The sequence below is a fragment of the Gadus chalcogrammus genome, unplaced genomic scaffold (genome assembly GCF_026213295.1).
Source record: "Gadus chalcogrammus isolate NIFS_2021 unplaced genomic scaffold, NIFS_Gcha_1.0 GACHA103, whole genome shotgun sequence".
NCBI lineage: Eukaryota > Metazoa > Chordata > Actinopteri > Gadiformes > Gadidae > Gadus > Gadus chalcogrammus.
Genome location: NW_026613538.1, coordinates 107,964 through 123,127, shown reverse-complemented (window position 1 = coordinate 123,127; position 15,164 = coordinate 107,964). Strand labels below are relative to the sequence as shown.

The window sequence follows — 15,164 nt, the reverse complement described above, 5'->3', positions numbered from 1 at the left end:
CGTCGTTATTTCAATGATATGTGTGTTATATATCCGTGTTCAACGCCATTCATGTTAAGTAAAAGGCCAAATCTCAGACTTTGGAAGTTAATGGAGTTAATGGAAGTTAATGGAGTTAATGGAAGTTAATTCGGGATTTAATTTAATTCGGAAGTTAATGGAGCCGTGCACTTCAAAATAGGTCCATAGCAAGGAGCCGTTTGTTTCAGTACGACTCCTTTCAGCTGCCCACCCAACATAAACTGCTAATAAAACGCTTGAGGAGGCGTTTTGAAAAGAAAAAACGTAATTTTTTTTAGAACAGGGTAGAAATATAATTATGAGCCTTTGATTGATATCCAGACATTTTTTGCGGAGACACAATCCTGTTCCCCACTTGTATTGGAGTGGACTGCGATATCTACTTCTGGGCCACATGAAATGACGGACCCCCGTCCACAGCCAGCTTAAACAGCTGCAATACCAGGCTTGGCCTCTGAGCACTGGTGGATTGCGGAAGTATGCGCCTATCCTGGGGGCCTGGGAGTGTCCTTCGATCCACACTTCACGATTAGCCCGTTTTGAGGACGGCATCCGGGTCCTTGAAGTATACTTCTTTTCGCCGGATCTGAATTGGAACGTACTGCGTACTCAAATGTTGGCTAGTAAGTACGAACAGTACGGGTATTGGAACACGGCAGAAGGGGCGGGACTTCGCCCAAGTTTTCCCGCTTCTTCTCAGTTTGGGGCCGAATCAACTGAACAATAGAATCTCGGATCTTCATTTTTGTGCCATTCAAGTTCATGTGGTAAGGCATATTATGCTCTGAAATGTATTATATTTGAAACTTGTTTGGTTATTATATCATTTAATGGCTAACATAACGAAGCATAAGTGGACGACGTAAGTGATTTATGGTCAGAATCCCTCCAATCATCGTGTTGACTAGTCAGCGCCAATTCACTAACCAACGTTAAGTAGCCTTAACTCTTATTAACTTAGCAAAGGGATGTTAGCCGTCGACATTTTCCCCAGATGTTCTAATTATGTTTCATTGTTAGACGATTGATCTGGACTCAAGCTGTAGGCCTACCAGTCAGATGAGTAACTCAGTGGAGGAGGTGAGACACCATATCAATACTTTAAACATCTGTTCATGCAACATTGGTGAGTTAAACACCATTAAATACGATCAGATAAGACCAATGTGTTCATGAAAGGGACCCTCCATGGAGAGAATGGCAATTTAGGAGAACGATATTACTTTATTTATGAGAAATATGTGGGATTTACAACAGTTAATTGGCTGCTCTATAGCAACTGTTGACTTTGATATATTCAGGATTACCTAGAATGTGTTACGGTTGTAGTTAAGGTTGTTTATCTACAAAGTGGTAAGGTTAGATCAACAGTATTGGACATTATGTTGTGTGTTTGTGGTGAAGGAGGACTTTGCGGATATCAGGGCCTACTTTTCCACAACAAAATGGAACCGCCTCTGTATGGCAGAGAAAAAAAGATTCATGCAGATCAAGGAAAACCATTTGGTTCTGGCGTCTCTTGGTAAACCACTCATACTTAAATACTATTTTACCGCGTACATTGCTATACATACAGACACAGGTTGTGCTGCTGTACACATCACTGCTTCTTGTGTGTGTGTGTGTGTGTGTGTGTGTGTGTGTGTGTGTGTGTGTGTGTGTGTGTGTGTGTGTGTGTGTGTGTGTGTGTGTGTGTGTGTGTGTGTGTGTGTGTGTCAGGCCTGTCCTTTGTGGCTCCAGCCTTCATGAGGAGAGAGAAGCCCGGCCAGGTGAGAGTCTGCTCACCTGAAGAGACGGACTATGAGGAGGAGCAGCTCTGGACCTCTGGATTGACCGGTACAAAGACATTTACAAGACATTTCTGGAAGGGGTAATGTGCAGTGAACATTATCCCTTTCAAAGCCCTGAAGAAACATTAGCCCGCTTTGCTTAGTCATTTGACCAAAGATATAGCAACAAAAAGGGGTTTTATTGATTTTAACCTCTTAAACCCGAGCGCCCCCGGGGGCGGGGGCAGCTGCGCCAACGTGTGCTGTTAACAGCTGTAAACAGCACCACCATGCTCCAACATGTCCATGGTGCATACCCACGTAACGGGAAGAAGCTCGGCTAAAAGCCCATGATAACCATTTTTACCTAAACAAAATACAATTCTAACACCAAGCAACTAAATGAGCCCATAGCAAAACACGCAAAACGTGCATGCGCTCATACTGGCCGCCGCCGATTTCGCTACTTCATGCCACCCGAACAAACTATATGTCATATGAAAGCTGAGGCTTCACAGATTCCAATGATATAACGGGCATCACTCTACGACGAAAACTCACTGAACTAGCAGCCAAAGAAGAGCAAAATAAATAAACAAATAAAAAACGTTATACAATGTGATACTTTTGATTGGCGAATAGTGTTTTTTTACATGAATTTGGGTCCCTCGATTTGACTGTCCCTCGACTCTATTGGCTCTAACGGTTCGATAGAGGGGTCAATCATCCAAATTGACCAATGGATACCCAAGATACCTTCCAGGGTTTGACCGGAAGGTCAGCATAATTCGCGCCAGAAGCTCCGGCTAGATAGAGACATACGCTCCTACTACACGCTTATTACATCGTTTGCATTTCTAGTTAGCTGGTAGTTAGCTAGTTATTTTGTATTTTCTTGCCTTGTTTGTTATTATTTTTAAATAAATAATGGCAGGCAGGAGAAAGACCTATACTTTTGCGAAGGCATTCGCTATCATTACTTGCGACAGTGGGGCTACCGTAGTCCCTCTTGAGTCGTCGTCTGACGTCAGTGACTTGCTGTTGCCTGAACTGGACACGGACAAGAGTGATTCAGAATATTGATTCCATCACCTGAAAGGTATGTAATCTCTGTTATCGATTACTTATTGATTTGGTGTCAAATTGACGATCTATCACCTTATTAGATATTATCTATCTATCGATCACCCTACTCACTCTACTCATTCCACACACTCACTACCGGTACTCTTTGCCTTATATTTATATTTATGATATTATTTGCATCAATTATCATTATCAATATATTGTACATAGTTTAGTTGATACTATCTCTATCCTTTCTTCTCTTTATTCCTTTTTGCATTGTTGAGAGGACCTAGCAAACCAAGCATTGCTGTGCAAGTGATAAATAAACTTGGATTTGATTTATTATCCTGCAATGAATTTAGTAAATGCACACACTCAAACTGGTGCAAACTGGATTGTTAGATGACTTCCCCAGTACTTGTCTTGTTTACCCCAACATATTGTTACTAGTCTGTTTGAAGTTACATTCTTTTCTTTCTTCTTGGGTTCCACAGTGATGATGATTATGAGCCACCTTCATCGACTGCTCCTGCTCCAGCGTCAGCCCCCCCACCTCTGTTTATTTTTTTATATATATATATATATATATATATATATATATATCTTTATCCCTATAAATTGTAGTTTTTAGCTGTGTTTTTACCTTTGTTTTTACAGTTTGGTTTTATTATATGTTGTTCTCAAATATATCTGCTCCAGTTGGAGTCAAACTTCATTTCGATTGTATGGTTTTCTTTGACTGGGAAAATGTATAGAGGTCTGGGTGAAATTTCAAAACAAGTCAAAACTGTTGAATTTGGATGGAATGAATACCTACAGTGATATGTCAGTGAAATAAAATTAGTTTTACAATCTGGTACCTTAGAAAGGTCAAATGGCACTGATGGTGACCAAAAGTGCCCAAATGGCACCATTTAGTCCGTCTGGACCTACCTGTACTAAAACCTCTCTAAAATCACTTTATTCACTTTATTAGCATTTATCCTGGAACAGGGTACTCATCAGATGTTGTTACATGTTTCCCTAAAGGTTCTGGGCTACTATCCCATAGTTTCAAGGTGGTATTCACTCTAAATAATGTATTTTCTCTGGGCGAAAATTGAAAATTGACATTTCTTACTATGTTCTAGCTGAATTTATTCTGACACAGTAAGATCTATATTGATTCTGACACTTCTGAAGCCACCTCACAGGTGTTACCTTCTTTTTGAAACCAACTTTATTTATATAGCCCTTGTAGTTGTGGAGGCATACTCTATTCATTATGGGCATGTCATTTCGGGCAGGAGGCCTGTGAAATAGGCCTAGGGCTTAACAGGTTAAGGGATTTTATTGCATCTGAAAAAAGGAAAACCTGTAATAAACATTTTTAATAATAGGTTGTACCTCATAGTAAATTAGCAGGTTATATTACCCATTTTAGTCAGTTAGTTGAAGTGAGTCGTTTATATACTACTTTATAGTCAGTTAGTAGGAGTTAGTAGCATACATCCTTACTTATAGTTAGTCAGATATAGTATGTAAGTTAGGTTTTATACTTTATTGGTTGTTAGTAGCTTATACTACCTTTTTAGTCAGTTAGTAGTGAGTAGGATACTTCCTTACTTAGTAGTAATAGGTTTTATACTGCCTTGGTTGTTAATAGCTTCTAAACTACCTTTAAGTCAGTTATTCATAGTTAATATAGTACATCCTTACATATGGTCTGTTTGTTGTAGTTAATAGGTCACAACCTAACTCGTATAGCAGACATGCAAACGGCACGCTTTTTGGCGCGAGTCGCTTTTTTATCATACATTTTGGGGACCTGTGTGGTTCGTGCAGATCCGAAGAGTTTTTCTTTGGGGGGGGGCGTACAGGTGTCAATATTCCGTAATCTGACTGACTGAGACCCCCGTGCCTTAGAAGTAAAGAAAAGTGATTCCGGAAATGATTTTGTTAGGGGACCAATCACAGCCCTTGCCGTCGCGTCGAAATATTGGATGCGCATGCGCACGGTAGAGCTTAGAACGGGCTCAGAAAATCAAGCCCGACCCCGAGCCCGTGCACGTTCTGTCCGAGCCCGACCCGACACATTAAAACTGTAATTATGAGCCCTAGCCCGATTTCAACCCAACATTTATTTTAACACGTATGTAACTTTGTACACATTTGTTACTAGGCCTACTCAGCTTAATATATATGTAAGGGATAATGTATAGAACGCCGGTCATTATCGGGAAAATAAGCCCCGACAGGGCGAACAGTACACCGACCGACGCGCAGCGAAGGCGTCTTGCTTCGCCCTGAAGGGGCTTATTTTCGAAAATGACCGGCGATGTTCTATACATGATCCCGCTTATTACACGGCTACTTGCCAAAACTAAAAAAATAACTTTACATGGTGCGCCTTTTTACAATTTATTCGTTACCAGCATTCATTCATCATTTTTTCACAATGTCTTGTTTTTAAAAGATTTACGATGACTTTATGCTCTGTAAGGTTAGGTGACCTTGGGTGGCTTGAAAGGCGCCTCTAAATTAAATGTATTATTATTATTATTCGTAGTGTTGATCAGCAGAGCAATAATAAATTGTCCGCAAAGACGGTGACGTCGCTTGGCAACAGAAGACACTGGGGTTAACAAGTCACCGGACTAGCTACCAAAGTGAACGGAGTGTTCCACGGCATTGAGAAGACCTGTGTAAAAAAGGCCTTTAATATTTCTGTTTATGGCATAGATTTTTCCTCAGATTAGGCCAATAAACCAATGATAAAAATAAAAATTAAAACGCTCGATCAAAGGCCCGGCCCGACCCGGCCCGAGGATAGTGGTGGGAAATATCGGAGAAGGATGCACTTATTGGCCCTCATTTATCAAACGAGCGTACGACAGAAAACGTGCGTAAAATGGACGTACGCTCATTTCAACGTTGAGCTTGGAATTTATCAATTTGAACGTGAGCGCAGGCTGCGATGAAATCTCACGTCAGGTCTGAGCTCGTGTACGCAAGTTTTTTTGGCGCAACATACGGGTATTTCAATGATGAATAGTGCAGCACAAGTAGCCCATGTTGAACATCTGTAATAATTACTAAATAAATTGGAATTAGCCCAGCCGTTCAAACAATTACAATCAAGTCAGGCCTAATTAAAAACAGTATTGCTATGAAAATAATTAAAATAAAGGAGCTTTGCCAAATAGGTGGTCGTGTCTCAGCGATGGCAGATCTGGCTCTGTTAGAGGACCTCAACGCACGTCTAAGACGAGAGAGTTTTTCGAGACCGCGCCGATTTTTTTATGGAGAGCGATGAATGGCTCTTGAGTCGTTTTCGTCTCCCAAGGCATCTCCTGATGGAGCTATGCAATGCTTTGGAGCCACAGTTAAGGCGAGAAACTAGGCGATCAAACGCAATACCTGTGCCAGTGGGTTTGCTCTACCTTGGGGTTTTTAGCCACCGGGATCTTGCAGCGGGAGATCGGGGACAGGTCTGCTATTTCCCAGCCAACTATTAGCCGAACCATGCCAGCAGTTTTGGCAGCTATAATGTCCCTCTCCGAACGTTATATTAAATTCCCATATAATAACGATCAGCAAACTGGAATCAAACGGGATTTTTATGCTATTGCTAAGTTTCCAAATGTGATTGGTGCGGTTGATTGTACCCATGTGCGTAGGAACCATCTATTAATGAATACGCGTACATCAACCGCAAAAGCTACCATTCAGTTAATGTTCAGATTATTTGCGATGCCAGAATGTCAATCCTGAACATGGTAGCCCGATGGCCTGGGGGCACGCACGATTCTTTTATTTTCCAAAATAGCAACGTTGGGCATCGTCTACATCAGGGCGCACTACATGGTCAGAGTCATCTTGGTGAGTTACGCTGCAGTCGCACTCCACCGGCCTCCTCCCGTTTCTTGCTTGGCCCGCTTCACAGCCGCAACACGTTTTTTGGTGCTGAGCTTCATGTCGGACCATTTTTTCTTCACCTTATTCGGAATTAAATAACTTTAACGCAATGCAAACAATAGCATATATGTGAAATGTTTTAAGCTGGATAACAGAAATTTTACATTTAATTTATTATTTAATTAATTTAATGAACAAACCTTTTTTCCGTAGCCCGACGAACATTGGAAACACTATTCACTGCAACAGTTATTTCCTTCCATATAGCATTCTTTTGCTGGCCTTTGATGCCAGCTTTTAGGCTAACAAACAAAACCAGACGGTTCGCATCCACCAGTGACCCGAGCGTCTCCATTTCGGTCTCGGAAAAATTCCTCTATTTTTTTTTTTACCGTTGGACGTTTCTCCATGTCGTTAAAGTTAGGGGCGAGACTTCTGAAGACGTGCTTTTATATGGGCGTGTTACGTTAATTACGATCGATCTCAGCCGCCGTATTTATCAACACCAAGATCCTTCGTACGCTGGGATTGGTGTGATACGAAAGTTTCGTGAATCTCACGTGGGTCCTATCGTAAGGTGAATCATGCGTTCAGATTTGCGCTCATTTCTACGTTTGATAAATGAGGGCCATTGTGCAGCAGGACGCAGGGTGCAAGTGCAGTTGGAAGTGGTCATGGCTAAAATTAGAAGCCACGACTGAGGTGAATACAGTGAAGCATAACTTTCCACTGTCTGACTTTTTCAAAAAAATTGAGAAAAAATGATGTGCTAAATGCACACACTGCATTAAAGAAATGAATTATGCCAGCAGGGGTGTACATGCCCTGTAAGCACACTGTAAGGCAGACATTCATCGGAGGAAAGTGACAACAACAATAACTACACAAAGTGTTGCACAGCTTCTCCGAAACCCTCTTCCAGAAACCCCCTAAGCAGCAGATAAGATCAGGGACAGTGCCAGGCCTATACTGCCAGTACCTGTACCTGTGATCGCATATCTAATGCAGAGGTGTGTGTTTGTGTGTGTGTGAAAATAAATTAACTTAGTTTAAAAAGGCACTTTAACTGAGTGACTAATATATTTTTTATCTTTCTAGACATATAGCATAGGCCTTCTCATGATAATAGGACATCATGCCGTCATGTTTTTTCCGACTTCGGGTAGCTCTCTTTTTTTGTCATACATGTGTTTGCATCCCTGATATAGTCAGTTGGTAATAGTTAGCAGGTTACATCCTAACCTAAAGCCAGTTATGTCAGCAGGTGCTCGAGTGTGGAAGCCACCAACAGTCAGACAGGGGTCTCTACAACAGCCCAGTACGTCAGATGCAGTTTCTGTACAGGTATAAAACGGCACACATCACCTTCAGCAGCCTTACCATGTCCTGTCCTCTATGGTACGAGACCTGCTTCATGTCCGTGTGACAGCAGACTCATGGATTAAGGGTATTAATGACACCAGCACGATGTATAACCTTAGACGTATTGTTGCTAGGAGGTAAGGTGTGTCCTACCCACATTAATAAAACAGGGAGTACTCCTAACTAGAGGTTCTGTCTGTCAGAGTCTCTCAGGGCAGGGCTGGAGTGACCAGGAGGTCTCTGGAGGGCCCACTCCTTCTCATCCAGAGATCGACCCCCCCGGAGGAGGAGTAGAGAGGGGCTCTGCAGTCCAGGAGGAGGTCTCCTTGGGTTAGCTCTGATCCCACCACCGCTTCCCTGCAATAACACCTGGTTGTGCACGTATAGTCTAACTGTGTGTGTGTGTGTGTGTGTGTGTGTGTGTGTGTGTGTTGTGGCATCCCGCCACGGAAGCCTCGGCCTGGACAGGCCCGGGGTACCGTGGAGGACGGGGTGTACCACCCCCACCCACCAGCCGGCGATGGAGAGCAGCCCATTCGGCTCCCCAATCAGGGTGATTGGGGGACACCTGGCCGAAAGTGTAGGGGCCATCTTAAAAGGAGGACCAGCCCAGCACAGCACGGGTCGGGAGCAGAAAGGAAGGGCTCGACGCACGAGAGAGCAGTTAGAGGCCCACGGAGGCCCTAGAGACCGCGTCTCCTTCTTTGGGGTGATGGTTTCAAGTTGATTGTTGAATAAATGCCCACAATGGCTTTAACCTTCCCCAAACGCGTCGTTTGTACGTGGATTCCGGCTCAACCGAGCACCGGGATACCACACATGGTGGAGAATGCAGGCACCATGAAGAGCCCACTACAACCCCCCGGTAAAGTACCCCACCCCGCCGCCGCCGCCGCAAGGGACGTCGCCGCCGCCGCAAGGGACGCCGCCGCCGCCGCAAGGGACGCCGCCGCCGCCGCAAGGGACGCCGCCGCCGTCGCAAGGGACGCCGCCGCCGCCGCAAGGGACGCCGCCGCCGCCGCAAGGGACGCCGCCGCCGCCGCAAGGGACGCCGCCGCCGCCGCAAGGGACGCCGCCGCCGCCGTAAGGGACGCCGCCGCCGCCGCAAGGGACGCCGCCGCCGCAGCGGGAGAGAAGGCCGCAGCGCGAGGCCGGGACGGGGCTGCACCGCCGGCCGGCGCGGACGTGGGGACGGGTCGGCCCTGTTTGCTGGCGACCTGCTGGGCGCAGGGAACATCGGGTAGTCCGACCATCCCGGCGCGGGTGATGAACCAGGACACGCAGGCCCTCCTGGACACCGGCAGTGCGGTTACCCTCCTTCGCCCCGACCTGGCGGGTGGGAAGGCAGGGGAGCCTATGGAGGTGGCCTGCGTCCACGGGGACACCCGGACCTACCCCACGTGTCACGTGGTTGTTCGCACCACACACGGTGTGTTCACGATCCGGGCGGGGATTGTCCCCCACCTACCGGTTCCCGTGGTAATCGGGAGGGACTGTCCGATTTTCCGCCGGGGTTGGGACCCGGTAATAGAGTCCCGGGGCAGGAGGGAAGCGGTTGCCGTCGCGGCAAGAGAAGCGGTTGCCGCCGCGGCGAGGGAAGCGGTTGCCGTCGCGGCGAGGGATGCGGCCGGCGCCGCTGCGAGAGGTGCCGCCGCCGCTGCTACCACCGCTGCCGCCGCCGCTGCCATGAGGGACGCAGCCGGCGCCGCAGGAGACACCCGACCCCGGCGAGATACCAGCCCTGGCGGGTCCCTCGGCTACCTGGGGCTTGGGCAAAGGGTGGAGGAGTGTGGCATCCCGCCACGGAAGCCTCGGCCTGGACAGGCCCGGGGTACCGTGGAGGACGGGGTGTACCACCCCCACCCACCAGCCGGCGATGGAGAGCAGCCCATTCGGCTCCCCAATCAGGGTGATTGGGGGACACCTGGCCGAAAGTGTAGGGGCCATCTTAAAAGGAGGACCAGCCCAGCACAGCACGGGTCGGGAGCAGAAAGGAAGGGCTCGACGCACGAGAGAGCAGCTAGAGGCCCACGGAGGCCCTAGAGACCGCGTCTCCTTCTTTGGGGTGATGGTTTCAAGTTGATTGTTGAATAAATGCCCACAATGGCTTTAACCTTCCCCAAACGCGTCGTTTGTACGTGGATTCCGGCTCAACCGAGCACCGGGATACCACAGTGTGTGTGTGTGTGTGTGTGTGTGTGTGTGTGTGTGTGTGTGTGTGTGTGTGTGTGTGTGTGTGTGTGTGTGTGTGTGTGTGTGTGTGTGTGTGTGTGTGTGTGTGTGTGTGTGTGTGTGTGTGTGTGTGTGTGTGTGTGTGTGTGTGTGTGTGTGTGTGTGTGTGTGTGTGTGTGTGTGTGTCAGTTCTCCATGAACATGTGAAGGACTCAAGTGTTTATTCAAGAGAGACGAACCTGAGAAAAGTTCTCAGAGTTAACTACCAAGAACCGGAAGTACCTAAGGATGACGACTACTTCTGTAAGAGCTCTCACTCACTCACTCACTCACTCACTCACTCACTCACTCACTCACTCACTCACCAATTTTTAATCTTCCTGTTTCTGTCTATTTAATATAGATTTGTAGCTGAAGTTCTTTTGGACGTAATAAATAAATGAACTTTCTCCAGTCTGTGATGAGTGTAGGACTTTCTTCCTCGAAGAGTGCGAGGTCCACGGTCCTATCGTCTTCATGGCTGATCGCCCCGTTGCTGTCGGAGAGAAAGACAGAGCCAAGAAGACGCTGCCCGCTGGGTTTGAGGTATATGTCGTACTTTAACACAACAAAGTTCTCCCCGTCCAATGAGACAGTATAACATTCATTGTTTAATACATTGCCCAGCTAATGTAAACACAGTAATGTTAACAGTGATATTGCCAAAGCAGATGGATATATCTCTCCCCCAATGGTTCTTCTTCCTGAATCGTGCTTTCCGTCTATCTCTCCCTCTCTCCCCCCATTTCCTAGCCTGGCTCCGCTCGCCTAAGTACGTCCGCTCAATTTGAATTTCCCTTCAGTACTAGGTCTGGACCTGCTGTATGTAATTTGGTTTTCTGGGGCCGCCACAGCGGCGCCCAATCAGCGAACAGGGCGTGTCTGAGAACAATGACGATAAAGTTGTGCGCCAGTTTGAGTTGTTGTTGTAGGTCGGTAGTTGATTTACAATGTGCAATTTTTCCCTGATAAATTAAATTTGACGAACAAAACCTGCAGCTGTCGTTGACGGACATTTTCGTGCAGACGCGCAAGGTGTTTGGTTTGTGTACAACCTGCGCGTGATTCCCGGCGCATGACATACGTCACAACCAAACGTTAGCGATTGGTTATGGCAGATCCAGAGTGGCACTGGGCAGATCCAATCATTTTAAACTTCAACAGACACCCGCCTTCAAGTGAGTTAACGTTTGTCAATTGATTAGGTCCAGACTCTCTGTACAAATGAAATGAAGTGAAGTACGAGAGTCTGGTAGAACCAGGCTACCCATTTCCCTCTATCTGCCTCTCTTTGTGACTCCCTCTCTGAACTCCCCCTGTCCCCACCCCCTCTTTCCTCCCTCCCTCTTCCTGTCTAAATCTCTCTCTTTCTCACTTTTTTCCCAACTACACATCTCCATTCATTTCTTATCAGGGCTCCAGACTTTTTCCTTGGGTGCACTGGTGCGCCTAAAGTTTTAATTTGGGTGCACCAGCACGTATTTATGGTGCACCCAAGTTTTGAGTTGTTGACGGGGGGGGGGGGGGTTGGACCGTGCCTGCCTTGCGCTGAGTTGTTGACGGGGGGGGGGGGGGGGCAACCGGGCAACTGCACCGGTTGCACCGTCGATATTTACGCCATTGATTAATAATATTTTGACCATTAAATAAATGCCGAATCTGTATCTCTCATAAAGAATATCGTCAGACAATGCCAAGGGATCGGTTCTGTCCCGAAAAACCCTCTGTCTCTGGAGAGACGCCTGTACGATAAGTGCGCCGTGGTCCATGGGAACACCCACAAATGGTGACGCCATTATCGGAGGAGGGGCTAGGAAGCTGCGCACGCCGATATAAGTAGCCGATCTCCGATTTTCGCTGAAAAGCTGCTCCCGACCAGGTTTGGTTGCGAGCGTAAGTCACCATGGTGATACAGCGACGCTTAAAGAGATCGACTTTCATAGTACAGCTAACCCAGGCTTTCAGCTCAACATACCTCGCTAACCCTCTAATCGAGCTTCGTAGTACAGGCCCCTGGATTGGGCTTCGCGGGTTTGTTTACCGGCATTGCTATTGTTACCGGTCTTGCGTGTTCCAACGGTTTATTAGGTATCTAATAAATCGCTGTCTAATCAATACTTAATTCACTGCCTCTTCCGTGGTTATTACAATATTATGAATAGACTGCTCTGTAAAAAAATAAAATAATAATAATTATACCAGATACATTTTCAGTCGCACTACCCCGAATTCTAGGCGCATGTGCGCCCAAATTAGGCGCACTCTGGAGCCCTGACTTATCATATCTTATCTTCCTCTCCTCCCCTCCATCTCACCACCTCTCTTCCTCTCTCCATTCCTCTCACCTCTCTGTGTCTCTCCCTGCCTCATTCTCTCTACATCCCTCTTCTCCATGTGTCTCCATCTCGCTCTCCTCTACCTCTCTTGTATTCTATCTCTCCTCCCTCCTCCACCTCTCCCTCCCTCTATGTATTCCTCTCACTCTACGACTCTCCTCCTCTCTCCATCTCTGTCTCATGTGGGGTAGATCAGAGATTCTGGGATCCCTGGGGCCGGTCTAGGGGTGTTTTACTGTGGAGACGGTGGCCTTCCCATTGGAACACACTTTGGACCCTACGAAGGACACAGGACAGATGAAGAGGGAGCCCTGGAGAGTGGATACTCCTGGGAGGTCAGTGTGTTTGTATTCATTTATTTTGATCTAGTCTTGTGTGTGTGCTTGTGTGTTTATTGGATGGCATAGAGTCTGATTAACACATTTCTCCAGATCTACAAGAGCAGACACAATGATTACATTGATGCAAAGAGAGAGACATTTTCTAACTGGATGAGGTAGGACCCTATTCACTTTTATACCATCTACTGCATGAATAATGTTCACAATTTTCTTACTTACATTACTTGATTGATAACATTTATATTTCTCCATGTCTGTTATCTGATTAGATCCACAATATTTTCTGTGTTGCTATGACATATGCAGAAGATACACTGTAAAGGTGTGTTGACGTACCTGTCTGTGTGTTAGGTACGTCAATTGTGCTCGTAATGAAGAGGAACAGAACCTAATAGCGTTTCAGCACAAAGGAGGGATTCTGTATCGCTCCTGTGGCCTCGTGACTTCAGGAGCAGAGCTCTTGGTCTGGTATGGGGACGAATACGCCAGACATCTGGGAATCGGATTTGATCGACTGTGGAACAACAAGAGCTCTACTAAAGGTCTGCCTTCAAGTCTGTCTTTCTGTCAGGGTTTGGTTTCTATGCGGCACTTCATGACCACATCTCTCATTTTAATTCAAAAGAGTTTGGACAATAAACATCTACGGTACATTAACAAAGCAGTCAAGAAATTATACAGGAAATGGTAAAGTTTTAACATAAATTTAAATATAATAAACAAAAAATATTCTTACTTGGAAAAATGTGTAAATGCAAAATGTACAGTACCATGGAGGTTTCAAAAAAATATCTAACTATCTAAGCCCCAAAGCCTAAAGCACCTGACTCTGGCCAGGTGAGGCTGCTTAAACCAGCCATCAGCAGCACTCTCAAAAATAAAATACATATGACTCTCTTTCTCCTAGGAGGGAGATCCCAGCTGACACCAGCACAGGCTTTCCCCTGTCCCGAGTGTCCGTACTCCTACACGTCTCAGATCTTCCTCCACAAACACATGAAGAGGAGCCATGGCGACCTGTACGGCCGACTGCTGAGGAGTGGAGAAATCAAGGTGGAGCCTAGTCTCCTCCCATACGTCGCAGCCTCCTATCAAGAACCGATCGGAGCCTCCCGGGAACAGTCCAAAGCACGAGCCAGATTCCAGCAGAAGGAGCCGGACGCCACAGATGTGAGAAGTGCAGTAAAACCTTTAGTCGCTCTCATAGTCTGAAGGTTCACCAGCGCATCCACATGGGAGAGAAATCATACCACTGTCAACAGTGTGGGAAAACATATAGTACATCTGGTGAACTCAAGAGACACCAGATCATCCACACGGGAGAGAAACCATACCACTGTAAACAGTGTGGGAAAACATTTAGTAAATCTTATCATCTGAAGAGACACCAGAGCATCCACACGGGAGAGAACCCATACCACTGTCAACAGTGTGGGAAAACATTTAGTAGATCTGGTAATCTGACGGTACACCAGCGTATCCACACGGGAGAGAAACCATACCACTGTCAACAGTGTGGGAAAACATTTAGTAGATCTAGTGATCTCAAGAGACACCAACAACTTCACAGAGGAGTCTCCATCCAAACAACCATGTGAAGAAACTAAATGGTTCCCAGACATGTGTTATTCAAATCGAATGGTTCTTGCTGTTATATGGTAAAAGGGCACATGAACGGTTAATTGTTTATCTTATCAACTTTATGTATTTATTTATATTCATGTCTGTATGAGTGAACTATTTTTCTTCTGAACATTTTTTGGGTAAAAACCTTCAGAGTAAGGTATCGTAGATCTGACGTCATTGTTATATTTATTACTTTTGTATGTATTTATGTATTTATCCTGTAGAAATTCAAATAAAATCAGATATGCAGTGTTGAGAAGTCTGGTTTTGTCTGGATAGAATAGAAGCAGTCCGACATGTTGGTGAATTATATTTGATATGCTGTTATGTATAACGTAGAATTCAAAGGATGAGCTGAGGTCCCGTTACTGACCACCAGAGGGAACCACAGCACCACGAAGATGTTCCCCTTCCCCGGATTCAGTGACATTTTGAATTAATTATTGATAATTATGTTTCAATCTTCCATTAATAATTACTATTCACCGTCCTTCAATGGAAGTGAGAAAAAAAGGATGTCTGATTCAAACCGT

At 45.9% G+C, this 15,164-nt stretch overlaps 1 protein-coding gene across 1 annotated transcript; it reads left to right on the top strand.

The window, feature by feature from the left end:
- The first annotated feature begins 10,483 nt into the window (after positions 1 to 10,483).
- Positions 10,484 to 15,145, top strand: LOC130378824 (histone-lysine N-methyltransferase PRDM9-like). The gene is made up of 6 exons (XM_056585437.1): positions 10,484 to 10,592; positions 10,744 to 10,874; positions 12,856 to 12,999; positions 13,096 to 13,160; positions 13,357 to 13,547; positions 13,913 to 15,145. Exons 2-6 carry the CDS (start codon positions 10,806 to 10,808, stop codon positions 14,215 to 14,217), a joined length of 774 nt encoding a protein of 257 aa, XP_056441412.1. The 5' UTR covers positions 10,484 to 10,592; positions 10,744 to 10,805; the 3' UTR covers positions 14,218 to 15,145.
- Positions 15,146 to 15,164: the final 19 nt, after the last annotated feature.

Coding starts and splice junctions, on each gene's coding strand:
- LOC130378824 (XM_056585437.1), top strand. CDS start 10,806: ATGGCTGATCGCCCCGTTGCTGTCGGAGAGAAAGACAGAGCCAAGAAG. Junction 13,000..13,095: donor AGAGTGGATACTCCTGGGAG/GTCAGTGTGTTT, acceptor ACATTTCTCCAG/ATCTACAAGAGCAGACACAA. Junction 13,548..13,912: donor CAACAAGAGCTCTACTAAAG/GTCTGCCTTCAA, acceptor TCTTTCTCCTAG/GAGGGAGATCCCAGCTGACA.